At 35.6% G+C, this 15,735-nt stretch overlaps 1 protein-coding gene and 1 pseudogene across 2 annotated transcripts; both read left to right on the forward strand.

Moving 5' to 3' along the window:
* The first annotated feature begins 2,113 nt into the window (after positions 1-2,113).
* LOC131534639 (aurora kinase A-B-like) lies at positions 2,114-4,863 on the forward strand (annotated as a pseudogene).
* Positions 4,864-5,815: 952 nt separating this feature from the next.
* On the forward strand, positions 5,816-15,600 carry adck2 (aarF domain containing kinase 2). 2 transcript variants are annotated; one of them, XM_058766308.1, is made up of 9 exons: positions 5,816-7,175; positions 8,347-8,493; positions 8,891-9,019; positions 9,112-9,207; positions 12,533-12,778; positions 13,043-13,171; positions 13,272-13,340; positions 13,807-13,860; positions 14,300-15,600. In XM_058766308.1, exons 1-9 carry the CDS (start codon positions 6,321-6,323, stop codon positions 14,429-14,431), a joined length of 1,857 nt encoding a protein of 618 aa, XP_058622291.1. In that variant the 5' UTR covers positions 5,816-6,320; the 3' UTR covers positions 14,432-15,600. The 2 variants fall into 2 exon arrangements, with proteins under 2 accessions (XP_058622291.1, XP_058622292.1); XM_058766309.1 differs by lacking the exon at positions 13,272-13,340.
* Positions 15,601-15,735: the final 135 nt, after the last annotated feature.

Below are 15,735 nucleotides of genomic sequence, written 5' to 3' on the forward strand. Positions count from 1 at the left end.
TTTGTAAGAGCTTATTAAAGTCAGATTGTTTTGCTTTACATTGGCATGCACAAGCATGATTCAACGTCACATGTTTACAATAGGGTTTCAAGTTGAGCCCCCTGGAGCGATGTGTTTTTCCTGCCCGCAGTGGGACTGAGGGTCTCTGGGAGAGGGAGTGTCTAAAGATCCCATGTGAAGGACAGTCTTGGCTCGACTTCAAGAGAGGAGGAGGAGATAGACTCAAGGGATCGAGTTACGCACAGATTTAACTGGAGAGTTTGCGGACTTAATGGAATCAGTGTCTTTTGTGGCTGTTGTAAAGCTTTTGTGCTAGATTAACTCTGGCTGCAAAGCTGATTTTAAAGCTTATAAGCAAATTTGTAAAAGTCATTTTGAAAACCTAGGTAGTTTTGCAACATATGCATGAGAAATGCACACAAAAAAACCATTTGCATGTATAATCAAATATGACATTTCTAAATAAATAAACATTTCACCCACAGCATTTCAATGTGCAAAAGAGAATGAAAGACACTGATCATCAGGTCTGTCTTTATACCTGCTCCTTATGTGTTTATTTTATGTAGGTCTATGTATGAGGGAGGATAGGAGTCCACATGTTGGCACATAATGAAGCACAGCGACACCTACGGGACAATGAAGAGAAACCTGTTCTCTATTCTTTTTCTGTTCTAGCTACTTATTCTTATCTTTTGTTGGTTTTGATTGCGTCTGTAAGTCGCTTTGGATAAAAGCGTCTGCTAAATGTAAATCTGATTTGGTTGTCTTATGATGTGTTTAATCATATGTCGTTGTTTAAACTCAGAATATGGAAACTGCTGCGGGAACCAAATCAAGCAAAGATCAGAAGATTCAACGACCTAAAAATGAGAAGATCTGAGAGGAACTGTAGGCCTATATTGTTATAAACCTGTGTATTTATCCTCAAAGTCAGCACGTTGTATGTTTGAATACTTTTTGCAGTCGTCTATCAACCAAAATTGGAATTTTTAAAGTATTAGATTACTTCCTGTTCCTTAACAGTTAATTTTCTTCTGTTCTCTATGTGCAGTTACATATAGGCAGTGCTACATTTCATGTAAAGATCTGCATTTACTAGAAAGTAAACAGAAAGCTGCTTTAAAGCAATTTGAAAGTGCAAAAAAAACAGTAGAAATGGTTATCTTTGATGCAATGAGAAACACAGCTTTTATTATGGGTGTTTTTATTTTGTATTTGTCTAGCAATCAATAATCCCCCCACCTTTTTTTTTCTTTTCCATCTGTTAAAGTGGAGTTTATTTTAATACTCCTAGCTTTCCCTTTTCCCTCTGTTCTCGATATGCATTTAGATTTAGGCATTTTGAAATCACATGTTCAGATCTGTATTTATTAAGGTAAACAGTAAGTTGCAGTAAAATATGCTCTTATCCAGAGTAATTTGTGATATAATTATTACAGTGATTTATTTTTATTTTTTCAAAAACACTCGTGCATGTATCTGTTTTTGACACTTGTGTGATGTGATCGTGTTGTGCAGGTTTCTGCCGGCGGACCCTAGAGAGGTCAGAAGTGTGTGTCCGCAGCTGACATGCATGTTCTCTGTGCCGCCCAGGGACCGCAGTGCATCCAGTCGAAGCCTGTCGTAGTTCCAGTTCCTGTGAAAACCACGTGTCTCGGAGACCAGGACGTCAATCCAGATCAACTCCTAACCCAGAGCAAACCACAGGGGGAGTTAAGTTTTAGGTGTCTGGTCACTTTTGACTGGGAAGATCACAAGTGTGACTCCCAAATAAGGAGCACCAGAGGGTTAAAACAAGGCCGAAAAATGATTTAGTCCATACAGGTGCAAAATTTTTCTTGCACAGCTGGTCAGTTTGGAGATTTTGGTTTTGCTTTTGTGTCTTTCAGACTAGTGGGAAGAAAATATCCAAAATACCTTAAAACAAAATACATAAACAAATGCTGATCTTGGCTTTATCCAGTGTTCAAATTCATGTCCTGGAAATATATGCAAATTAGCACATATTTAATTGGATAATTTGCACATTTAAACATCTCATATACAAAAATATATGTATTTATATACATATAAATGCATGTATTTGTGTAAATACCCCCCCCTTATGGATTTACTGACAACGTGATCATTTGGAAGGATTCATATTTTCTGTTCCTATGTTCAATGCTGTAGTGCCCTCAATATCAATCAGTGGTTATGACCGTCTGTGTTTTGTCTGTTCTTTAGGAAAATGTGGAGTTCAGAAAATTTTGACATTGGCCCAGCTCTGGGCAAAGGCAATTTTGCGAGCGTGTATCTGGCCAAGGAACATAAGACCAAGATGATCCTGGCGCTCAAAAGCAGCTGGAGGAAGCTGGATTGGTGTACCGGACGCAGAGAGAGGTAGAGATCCAGACACATCTCAGGTAGGCATCGCTTTCTCACCATCTGCCTGTGTTTATCACTCCGGAGTCGTTCTCCAATGTTCTCTCTCTTGCAAATGTTCCAGAATCTGGGAACATTTGCAAACTTCAGCGCTGAGTAGGGTTGGGTCTCGAGAACTGGTTCAAATGAAGAAATGCAATCCAGACAGGTGATTTTTAATAGAACAATAACGTCTGATGTAAAGCAAAGAGCTTAAAGGAATAGTTCACCCCAAAATGAAAATTCTGTCATTAATTATTCGCCCTCATGTCGTTCCAAACCCGTAAGACCTTCGTTCATCTTCTGAACACAGATGAAGATATCTTTGAAACCTGACCCTGTATAGATAGCAACGCAACTGTACTGTTCCCAGACCCAGAAACGTAGTAAGAACGTTGGTAAAACAGTCCATGTGACATCAGTGGCTCAACTTCAATTTTGCGAAGTTGTGTGTATGTATGTGTGTATTATATATACTGTGTGTATATATATATATATATATATATATATATATATTTTTTTTTTTTTTTGTGTGTGTGCAAAGGAAACTAATTTATTCAACAATTCTCCTCCCCCGAGTTACTGTCTTCTGCTATTTTGGGGAGTACCCAAGAGCATAATCAACTTTGTAATGACATGAGGGTGAGTAATGACAGAACTTTCATTTTTGGTTGAACTATCTATTGAACTGTCTCCTTTCAGACATCCCAATATCCTGCGTCTCTATGGTTACTTCCACGATGTGGAGTGCGTTTATCTCATCCTGGAGTTTGCTCCTAAAGGAGATCTGCACCGAGAGCTCCTGCGCTGTGGGATGTTTGACGACCAGCGACGTGCCACGGTACTAAACCACTATTCGCTATTTTGAATGCTCATGATTAATGTATGAAGACTAATAACGTCTCATAATGATGTGTGTACTGTCTGTTTGCAGTGTATAATGGAGATTGCAGATGCTCTCGCATACTGCCGCTCCAAGAACGTGTTTCACAGAGACCCTAAACCTGAAAACCTTCTGCTGGGGGCCAGTGGAGAGCTGAAGATAGCAGATTTGGGATCGGCCGTCCACACGCCCTTCTCCAGGTCAGCCTTCTGCTTGCGTACTCTGGTGTAATCGTAACTTTGGTTTTGTGCATGTCAGTGTTTTTCATTCACCATTAAAGTGCGGCATATTGTCCTGATGACATCCTGGGGAGGATGGTGTTTTTCTGATTTGTGTTCGGTGTGTTTCTCATTCGTCTGCTCATGTCATTGATTGTGTGGTACGTTGGAATGCCTTCCTCCAGAGATGATTGAGGGTGACCTGTATGATGAGAAGGTCGATCTGTGATCTGTCTTAGAGCGCTCTGCTATGAGTTTCTGGTTGGCCATCCACCTTTTGTAACAAAGAGCCATGAAGAGATGTACTGCAAGATTTCTACTGTAAGAGAAATGTTTGGAATCTTTTAACTTTTGCACGGTTTACCAGAACTGCGTTGAAGTTAAGTTGAGGATTCTCTTTGTGAGAATCTTTCTTTGTTGCATGTACCGCTTTAGAGGAAATGTCATTTAAGATGTTGAAAATTGTAATCATCATAAAAAAAAAAAATAAATAAAAACCCAGTGTTCAGGTGCTTTTTGGTGAAAAATTGTTAGGTTATAGATCTGCAGAAGTACAAAATAACTTGTGTAAACTCATAGGACTGCTACTTTATTTTTAATTTTTAAATGTACATTTTGGCTAATATGCATTAATACGCTTAATGCTTTATGGTAAAGTTCATTTTGATAACGTTCATGCACTAACTATGAACTGACAATGAAAAGGTTATTAATCTATTAATGTTTTGAAATGCATGGTTCATTGATCTATATAATTTTGAATGTATTAAAAACAAGAACTAATGATTAAATGTAGAAATGAACATTTAAACTAGGTTAAAATATGCTGTAAAAGTATTATTAAATGCCTAACGTGATATTAATAAATGGAGCCTTACTGTAAAGTGTTCCCAGTGTAATTTATTAATCTGCCCTTTATGATAAACAAGGTTGCATTAAAGGAAATTGAGTGATCAGAGGCTCTTGTTAATTTAATTTGAATATGTTTTGTTCTATAAATGTTCTGCTTTCGAGTTCAGCTGATGTTTCTCTTTAGACTGAGATACCCGCAGCTGTCTCATGAGATAGATATAGATATATCACATTTTTTTTTTTAACCTCTATTTTTATGTATTCGGTGTGTCTTAACGACATCTTATAGCCTTTCACTGTCTTCATGTTTCAGCCTTGATTTGATTCTCTTTCCAGGTTGAGTTTCTCTTTCCAGCTCACGTGAGTGAGGGCAGCATAGACCTCATCAACAGACTCCTGAAACACAACCCCATGCACCGGCTCCGCATGCAGGATGTCATGGTGCACCCGCGGGTGGTGAACAACTCCAAGAAACCAACCTCTCGCACAGCACCCAACAACTGAAGACCAACCTAACTCTTCAGACATTAACTTGTTTTATGTAAATAATAAAAAATATATATTTAGGTTTATATAAGTACTTGTTTTTTTTAAATGTATTCATTTAAATTAATATTACAATTTTTAATATTAATTAAAAAGATGAGAAATATACTGTTTGTGTGTGTGGGTTTGTTTTAGCCCAACGCAGTACACACAGCAAGGTTTTTATTTATATTTGTGTGTGTGTCACACATACATATAACGAAAAGAAAACAAGTAGACAGAATAGAGAAAGCTAGTGTTAGAGGCTTTTTTTTTTTTGTAAGAGTTAGGAAACAAATAGAGAGTGCAAGTGTTGGAGGTAAAGTTTTTTTAAAGTTTTTTTTATTAAACTTTAAAATGACAAATTTATAGTACAAGATGCATAAATAATACTAATGGAAACAATATCGGCAACAAAATTAAATGTTAAAATTAAAAAAATAAATAAACACAACAAATAAAACTGTAATAAACACTTAAAGCCTTTGGTTAATGCATTATAAAGGGTATAATGCAATATAATTATTCATAATGAGCATTGTAATACATATCTTGTAATAATTATAACTGAATTAAAAAATGCATAGTGTAAAAAAGAATTGCTAAGTGTTATAATGTATTAACTGTGGTTACAATTGTTCATGAGACTGTACAATGCATTATAAGGTGAATTACAAGGCATAATTAATGCATTAAAACTACTTTTATAATGCATTGTACGTAAAGGTTTAAGTAAAGATATTCAAACATTTAGTACTTTTTTAATTTAATTGTCATTATTTTGAATCAAGTTGTTATTGCATACGGAGTATATACTCAATTACTAATGTTTATTATTGCTGAGCTGATGATTTATTGCTTTAAATCAATGCATCAGTTATTCGATAAGGGTCTATCTTTTTCCATGTCCCTCTGAGCCGCGGAACTAATGTTGAGAGTCACACGGAAGGATTAATCAGCCGGACCGGAGGAGAGGAGCAACACTCATAACAAATGTTTGAATGAATTAAACTAGATTCGTGTAAAAATGTGGAGATACAATGCGAAAATGAGGCTAAACAGCACGACTGTGGACATCTGGCAACGAAAAAGTGCAAGATGAAAAAGAACAGGGATGTTTATGATCGCGCTTTATCGCGGGAGCGGCTGTGTTTTGAATCTTTCCGTGCATGAAATTAAATTTAACATCGTAGATATAAAGACTTAACATTGCTGTGGATGCATGCATAACACATGCACAACATGCACGTAGATTTTGCATCAAAAAACTACATGATTTATTATTTGTAAGTGAATGTTTATTAATCATTCTACACACTGCATGCGTGATCTTAATGTTTTCATGCGTCTGATTTCAAAAGTGATCAAAAAAATAACCATTATAAATTGCAAATGCACTACAAATGCATCCTAAATAATTCATAACTGTATCAAAAATGTCTGCTTTCTGTGCAAAACACCTGCTCCAGGACTTCAGGTACATGGTGCACAGGGTTTCGATTCGAATCCCGTCCCGTAGAGTGTTTCTTTTTAAAGGTACTCATGTTTTATCTCAAGCCCCTAAAGTGGGACTTTTCTGTTGGACTGCGTGTGGCATCACTTACGCCGCTGGACAGGAAGCCATCCATCAGAAGAGGACCACAGAGAGGAAGTCAGTCGCCCGAGTGCAGATCCACAGGTTAGTATTCGTCTTGCGTTTGGGAATCCGCGCCTTGGTGCTTCTTCTCAAATTCAGCCCACTTCTGATTCTGTATCCCCTGACTTTGCTATCACAACGTTGGGCGTCCCATTGGTTGGACACCCTGCTTTGGGTCACGGAAACATCTGGACCTACTTTTATCAAGCTCGGCCAGTGGGCCAGCACCAGAAGGGACATCTTCTCCCAGGACTTCTGCGAGCGCTTCTCAAGGCTTCATGTGCGGGTGAAGCCCCATCCCTGGTCCCACACCAAGCTCTGTCTGAGGAGGGCGTTTGGGGAAGGATGGAGGCAGATGTTTGTGTTTGACGGCAAGGAGCCTGTGGGCTCGGGATGCGTGGCACAGGTGTACCGCGCCAAAGCCAAGGTGAAGAGCGTCGACGATCTGGCTTTCCAGAAGCTGGTGGAGGAACAGGAGGAGAACAATCTCCTGGAGGCCTGGGAGATCCCTGGTTTGGGAGGAGCTTTGAGTGACTTCTGGGAGACGGATAAAGATGAGGAGGAGACGGTGGACACCAAGACGAGGGATTTCAGAGAGAGACCTGGTCCAGACGAACACCTGGAGGAAGAGCGTCTGATTCCTGTGGCAATTAAGGTAAAGATCCTATTTACTTTCTTCTTACTTTTTAAACCCATCCCTTCCAACCATCTGGAGTAATGTGCACATTTCTGTGCATGTTTATTTCTTTTTCTCTCAGATTATCAAGGTAAAATTGTTTTTTAAATGACATTTTTCATGTATTTTTCTGTTTATTTGTACTTTTGAGTCTGTTCTTGAAGTTTAAGTCAACATTTTTGTCCAACCCTGTTAAAAAAATCCAGATCAAAGCAGCTTCATCCTCTACTTAGTAAAAAAAAAACTAAGTGATTGCACCTCTTCTGTTTTTCCTCCTGAAAAATGAAATTTCTTTGTTTTTTTAAATTATACTTTTTTTTTTCTTTAATAAAATAAAAAAATTAAGAGTATGCATTTCATTTTGTATTCATTTACTAATAAAGTACTCATTTACATCATATATTTATTTTCATATAAAATAAGCAAATTTTATTTATTTATTTATTTAATCTTAATGCATACTATATATATATATTGTATACTCTATTTTGTCACAGAAATACATCAGATTATCAAGGTAAAATGACCCGGAAGATGAAGATTGCACCTACTTTTTTCCCGAAAATATAAATATCACTTTCTTTGAAATTAAAATATTACATTTATGCATTTCTTTTGGTATTTTATTATCACTAAATTACTAAATTAAACTATGTATTTTCATATATAACAAGAAAATTCTGTTTGATTTTATCTTGATAATTTTTATTTAATCTCTGATGTTTTCCCCTCTATTTTCTCACAGAAATACATAACTTTATTAAAGTAGAATTGCAATTTAAATGGCACGTCATGTTTTTCCAAGATGTTTATTTCTGCTCTTCTCAGTTTTTTGACTGTTCTTAGTCTGGATTGAAAAGTCCAGATCAAACCAACTTAAACTAGTCAAATGATGTAAGATGCAATTTTAGGGCTTGAACTCAAATTGTTTCAGGTCACAAATTACCTGAATATTGGAGTAAGGTTAAGATGGTCACTCTTGTTTAGCTGGGTAACTGGTTCGGGATGTTATACTAGCAAAAAAAGAAATGCTATAATGTTCCAAAAACCATCTTAACCATCAAGGTGCTGGACTAAATTGGGTTTCTCTGTTGTTATTGGGTGTTTTAATATCATCATTATTCTCTAGAATTTTTTTTCCTTCAACCAGGTTCTTCATCCAGGAATCAGGCAGCAGGTGCAGATCGATCTGATCCTGATGAAAGCTGGAAGTTTATTCCTCAACTGTTTGCCCGGCATCAAGTGGCTCAGCCTGCCTGAGATTGTAGATGAGTTTGAGAAGCTCATGACCAGACAGGTACTGATACTTTTATGATGAAACTTCCTTCGTGCAGGGTCATTATAGTTAACTAAAACCATAAAAAAGGTATTTGTTACTTGAAATAAAATATAAAAACTAACTGAAATAATAATAATAAACAAATTTTTTAACATTTATAAAAATTAATTAAAAATATAGACATCTATATAAACATATTTAAAAAATAACAATAGCTAATAAAAATGAAAATGTAAAAATAAAAACAAATATAATATTTGAAAAAAAAAAATTATATATATATATATATATATATATATATATATATATATATATATATATATATAAACTAAAATAAGAAAAATAATATCTCAATGAATAACACTACTTCATGGTGATTTGGGTATATTTGTGTATTAATATCTCTTTGATGCAGATCGATCTTCGTTTTGAAGCGCAGAACATCGAAAAGTTCCAAAAGAACTTTAAAGATCTGCAGTATGTGAAGTTTCCGACGCCCCTCAGACCGTTTGTCACAAGGACTGTGTTGGTAGAAACATATGAGGTGAAAATGCCTGTGCTCTTGATCATTTTAATATTGTATATCCGATTTTATTCCACTGAGATGAACTAACGCTTTGATTTATGCTCCCTTAGGAAAGTGAACCCATCTCAAAATACCTAAGCTCAGACGTTCCAGAAGGAATCAAGCAGAGAATCGCACGGATGGGTGTCGATCTTCTTTTGAAAATGGTTAGTTACAGGAATGATTCACCCAAGAATGAAAATTTGCTGAACATTTATTCACCCTCAGGCCATCCAAGATGTGGATGAGTGTGTTTCTTCATCAGAACAGATTTGTAGAAATGTAGCATTACATCACTTGCTCACCAATGGATCATCTGCATTGAATGGGTGCCGTCAGAATGAGAGTCCAAACAGTTGATAAAAACATCACAATAATCCACAAGCAATCCCCACCACTCCAGTCCAGCAGTTAACATCTTGAAAAGTGAAAAGCTGCATGTTTGTAAGAAACAAATGTATCATTAGGATATTTTTTACTTCAAACTGTTGCTTCTGGCCAAAATACAAGTCCATAATAACGGTTCCTCCAATGAAAACGTCCATTCCTTGTTGTCCTCTCACATCAAAATACACTAACATATTTGTTAAGATCTGTTTAGGACTGTTTTCATTTCTAAAAGGTGTTTAATCTGTGCATTTTTCTCTCCTGATTCAGACGAGACAACCTTTTCACTGGAGAAAGAAATATTATGGATTATTGAAATATTGAAATATGAAAATTAAATATTATGTCTTAACCCATTTAATCCCACCGGTCACAATAGTGACTGTAAAAACTTTTTTCATTCATAAAGCTCTACACACCGTACCGACTGATGTTTTAGTGCACTTCCTGCAAATATGGAAAAAATAAAGGGTCTCAATTAAATATGTGCAGTTTCACATGATTAGTGCAAATTGTCACATGACCAGAGGAGTTTATTTCCTGTTTGCACCTTGAGCAGATGACGGATGCATCAAAGCTCCAAAACGAAAGGCTAGTAAAGTATGTTAACATAAAGATATGAAAAAGATTTTTGGTACACGTTATCTTTAGGGTGTCTAGTATTAATATATGCATTTGCATATATTCAGTTTTGTTGAGTGTGATTATAGAGTGAGTAAACATGTTGATGGTCACAATAGTGGGATAACGGTGAACTATATTTTACAATACAATCCAATGGCAGTTGCTGGTGAAAATGACAATAAAATGTTGCACTAAATTAAAAATTCAAATGTTAGAAAAATTTTACAATAATGATGTTGTAATACTCGTAGCATTGATTTAAAAATTGATGTTATACTTTAGAAAAAAGTAACAATTTTGAAATGCGGTTGAATTTTTATGTTTTTTATCTCAGTGTTCCTATCAATGTTGCATAAGGTTTTTTTATGCATAATAGTAACACTAGAAAGTGATCAAACAGTTTAAAAATAGCTGAGCTAAGATATAACAATTTTTATGACTGCAGAAATACAGTGGGTACAGTGTTCGAATTGAGGGGGCTGGGGGTCCTGGACCTCCATAGCATTAAGGGACCCCCATAACACCCAAAATATATAATTGGGGGGGTCCCCTGGTTTTAATGAAAAAATATAATACTTGAAACATTGAACTAGTGAAAATAAAAATTAAATGAAAAGATTCGATGGCTGTATTAAATTTAGACCCGTCCATGTTACATCGTATTTTATTTTTAAGCGTTTGTACAGCGTTACTCATAATAACCAATCACACACGATTCTGTTGAGCTTAGGAATGCAATGGCCAATCAGAGGCGGTCAGATTAGTCATCGCTGAATTTTGTTCAGACTGAAACTTGCGCATAAGCAATAAAAGTGCAGACATACGTACGATAAAAGTAAGAGATTAATTTATCATACAGATTATAAGAGGAGTTATGAGTGCTTAAACACTAGCTAGACTGACTGAGTGCATTCTTTCACTGCATGGTTCAGTCTAATAAAATGCAGAATGCTCCTCTGCGGCAGAAAATATGTATATTTATATAATTTCATATAGTTATTCAATATCTCACGAAGAGTGCACCCCCCCGCAAAAATCACAAATGTGATATTGAGTTTATACAACAGTTAAATAAACAATAAGTTAATATTAAGAGACTTACATTTTAGACACCATATTGCCTATTTTTGCTCTATTTAGCCAACAAAAAATGGTTCCAAACACAGCTACAGCAGTGTTTTGCGTCTCTGAGCAACATGACCGTGTTTCGTTCCTGAATGAATCAATCGTTTAAATGATTCGGTTCAATCGCAATGAATCACTTAATAACAATGACTTACTGTCACCTATTGGCGGTTTTAATTTCACATTTAAAGTATATATTTTAATAATAATTTCAAATATCAGTATTCAGTGTTTTAGGATTAAAATATCAAAACATTAATGCATTTGTTACTGCAGGTTAAATGCATTCATGTTTTGCATTAATGTGTAAATACATCTGAATGCCACTTCAGATGCAGCTTCTGTGTTTCCTCTGCATTGCAAAGATGAATTTTGTTGATAATGATTTTAATGATAATGATATTCTATGAAAAAAAGGCTTTATTTTTAAGAATATCAAAAACTTTAGGAGTCAGCTGCCCACTGCAGTCCTGCAGCTCAGTACACTCAGTAAAATATCGTCTGTTATACCCAAAAGATATATTTTTTTGTCTATATTGCTCACCCTTAAGATATTAAATTCTTCTTTGCTTAGTGATTGTTTGCACATAATTCACTGATCATCGTAAAATAAGCTTTTATCTTAGAATTAGGTTCTCTCAACAATAACGAGGACAAGACAAAAATATGAATCATATTTAGGCTATACAAGGTTTCATATACTGAATACTTAGGACCATGTGATATTTCAGTTTTTCTTTTTTAATAAATCTGCAAAAATGTCAACAATTCTGTGTTTTTCTGTCAATATGGGGTGCTGTGTGTACATTAATGAGGGAAAAAAAATGAACTTAAATGATTTTAGCAAATGGCTGCAATATAACAAAGAGTGAAAAATTTAAGGGGGTCTGAATACTTTCCGTACCCACTGTATGTGATTCCAGTACTCTCCATATCCCATTGTGTTATAAAACACAATTTTTCACACACTTTTCCAAAGAAATTTCCAAAAATAATTGTTGATTATTTCAAAGGGTTACTAATGACACTATGATATTTTCATGTCTGGGAAAAATTTGGGGTTAATGATGGATTTGTTTCTTACAAACATGCAGCTTTTGGCTTCACAAGACGTTAACTGATGGACTGGAGCGCTGAGGATTATTGTGATGTATTTATCAGCTGTTTGGACTCTCATTCTGACGGCACCCATTTACTGCAGAGGATCCATTGGTGAGCAAGTGATGCAATGCTACATTTCTCCAAACCTGATGAAGAAACAAACTCATCTACATCTTGGATAGCAAAATGTTAATTTTGTGTGAACTATTCCTTTAAACAATGGTCAGATGAATTGTATGTGTTTCATTAATCCAGGTGTTTGTGGATAATTTCGTCCACGGTGACCTCCATCCGGGGAACATCCTGGTGCAGTGTGGGCGAGGAGAGGGACCCCAGGACAGGGCGACTCTGACGGACATGTGCGACACTGTGGTGGTCAGCATGAGGCAGACTCCTCCGCCTCTACAGCTGGTGCTGCTGGACGCGGGCATCGTGACACAGCTCAGCGAAGCAGATCGACGCAACTTCAGGGCCGTGTTTACCGCTGTCGTTCTCAAGCAGGTAAAAGACATACTCTATGGGCATTTGGGTTCTTTTGTTGACATTTCTGAATGTCAATATTTTAGCGGCAAATTTCAAATGTTCGAGCATCAGTGTTATTTTAGTATTATTTCCCTTCAGACCATCCAATATTAGGATAGGTTTGTTTCTTCATCAGAACAGATTTAGAGAAATGTAGCATTACATCACTTACTCGCCAATGGATCATCTGTGGTGAATGGGTGCCGTCAGAATGAGAGTCCAAACATGTGCTTGTGTTGCCAGGGTGAGCGAGTTGCAGAGCTAATCCTTAATCACGCCCGCGCCAATGAGTGCCAGGATGTGACGCGTTTCAAGAAGGAAATGGCTGAACTAGTGGATCATGCACTCAGTGACACGCTTTCTCTTGGAAAGGTACGGAGTTATGCATCACTACCTTCATCACTTCCATAATTAGTTCAAAATCTATATACTACCAGTCAAGTTTGAACTAATTGAGATTTTTGTTTTTGAGGTATTTTTGAAAGATGTCTCTTCCGCTCATCAAGGCTGCATTTATTTGATTAAGAATACAATAAAAATGGTAATATTGCAAAATGTTATTAAAATTTAAAATAACTATTTTATATTGTGATATATTGTAAAATATAATTTATTCCTGTGATGCAAAGCTGAATTTTCAGCATCATTACTCTCATTCTAATATGCTGATTTGCTGCTTAAGAAACATTTCTTAATTTTTAAAACAATTGCTTCATATTTTTGTGGAAACAATGATACGCTACCATTGAAACGTTTAAAAAAACAAGACATTTAAGTTAAAAAAGAAAGAAATTAGTACTTTTATTCATCAAGAATGTGTTAAATTGATCAAAAGTGACCGTTAAGACATTTATAATGTTACAAAAGATTTCTATTTCAAGTAAATGCTGTTCATTGAACTTTCTATTCAAGGAGATCCTGAAAAAAATGTTATGGTTTCCATAAAAAATATTAAGCAGCAAAAACTGTTCATGTTGGTTTGACCGATGACTTGTGTTGGTTTATAGATTCAGGTCGCCGAGCTGTTGTCTCGAGTCTTTGGTTTACTGATTCATCACAAGGTGAGAGCAGCTGATCTTAGCACAAGTCAGTACATCATAAAATAATGCTTATTGGCTTAATGCAACATCTACCTTTCAATAATCCAATAAGCAGCCTTTAAATTTGTAAACAGGATGTAGTGCTAAAAAGCTAAGCATTTCCGTTTTAATGTGAATATTTGACTTGTTTTTTTCTGCCTTGGTAGCTTTTAAAGTAATTGTAATTGAATTTAGCAGCAACATAACTGACATAAAATATAGTAAACATATTTAAATATGTTATTTAAATAATGCATAGACAGGAACTGCATGCAAAATAAATGCTAACATACAAAGCAGAATTTTTTTGTGTGTTAAAAATCTGGCATGCACAAATAGTTAATGTGACAAAACATTGTGATGTAGTGATTTGATACTATTGTGTGTTTAAGTGAGAGATGTTTTGCTCTTCCTGTTGCAGGTGAAGTTGGAGAGTAATTTTGCGTCTATGGTGTTTGCCATCATGGTCCTGGAGGGTTTGGGTAGATCCCTGGATCCCAACCTGGACATCCTGGAGATCGCCAAACCCCTCCTGCTGAAAAACCTGCTCTGAGATGCTCTTCAGTGACACTGTCAACGTTTACCTCACTGTTCCAGACACCAATAACAGCCTGCTGCTCAAAGAAAGTGTTGATCAGGGAATTTGCCATCACTCATAGGAAGAACTACATATCTGGGATCAATTTCCATGTACATGGTTATAGGGAAAAGTTAAAGGTGTTCCTGGATCAATAACAAATCCTGTGATATTGGGATTGGATTATACACATGGGGCCAGATTCAGTCTTTCTGTGTCTATTATGCATGATATGTCAACTAAATCCTACATTCTGCTTTATAAATTTCAATTGTCAAATGACTATATAGGCTGCTTTCACTTTTTTTTTTCACTTTAAACCCTAAACTGCTTTTAAAATACCTGAAAAGTTACATATATTGTCATTATAGAGTTAGTGGCAACAAACCATTAACATTTATAAAGGAACCAAGTAAGACTTTATTCAGGCACCTTTCTTTTATTTGTGTATGTTTAATTAAATATGTGACCCTGGACCACAAAACCAGTCATACGGGTCATTTTTTAAAATTGATACATCATCTGAAAGCTGAATAAATAAGCTTTCCATTGATGTATGATTTGTAAGGACAATATTTGGCCGAGAGACAACTGTTTGAAAATCTGGAAACTGAGGGTGCAAAAAATTAAAAAAATCTAAATATTGAGAAAATCGCCTTTAAAGTTGTCCAAATGAAGTTCTTAGCAATGCATATTACTAATTAAAAATATATTTTTGATATATTTATGGTTGGAAATGTACAAAATATCTTCAAAATATCCTGATGATTTTTGGCATAAAAGAAAAATCAATAATTTTGACCCATACAATGTATTGTTGGCTGTTCCTACAAATATACCCGTGCTACTTATGACTGCTTTTGTGCTCCAGGGTTATTTATAAAAATGATGGCCATTAAATATATTTGTAACAATCCATGTCTCTTTGTAAAACGTTTATTTGATAATCATAGGCTATACTTTCTTGGCCATGCTGAATGTGCAATTTTTCATCCCTGAGTTTATCAAGTTTAATTATGTGTTGTGTTCATCAGAAGGCATGAAAGATCTTCTAATGTAGCTCTCATCTGTAGATGATTTGCTCAGAAATGGCTTGAAATAATTCCTTTGTGTATTTTGCACACCTTTGTCTGAATTAAACTAACGATCTATAGTTTGAGAGACTTTTTGTATCAAATTATTACTTATGTTTATAATGTACATGCAGATTTACCTACAATTCTTCACCAGTGATAGATAATATCAACCAGAATTCTCCATATATCTACTATATAGTGGCT

This window comes from Onychostoma macrolepis, chromosome 25 (genome assembly GCF_012432095.1).
Source record: "Onychostoma macrolepis isolate SWU-2019 chromosome 25, ASM1243209v1, whole genome shotgun sequence".
NCBI classification, from domain to species: Eukaryota; Metazoa; Chordata; class Actinopteri; order Cypriniformes; family Cyprinidae; genus Onychostoma; species Onychostoma macrolepis.

Coding starts and splice junctions, on each gene's coding strand:
- adck2 (XM_058766308.1), top strand. CDS start 6,321: ATGTCTGCTTTCTGTGCAAAACACCTGCTCCAGGACTTCAGGTACATG. Junction 7,176..8,346: donor TGATTCCTGTGGCAATTAAG/GTAAAGATCCTA, acceptor TCCTTCAACCAG/GTTCTTCATCCAGGAATCAG. Junction 12,779..13,042: donor CCGCTGTCGTTCTCAAGCAG/GTAAAAGACATA, acceptor TTGTGTTGCCAG/GGTGAGCGAGTTGCAGAGCT.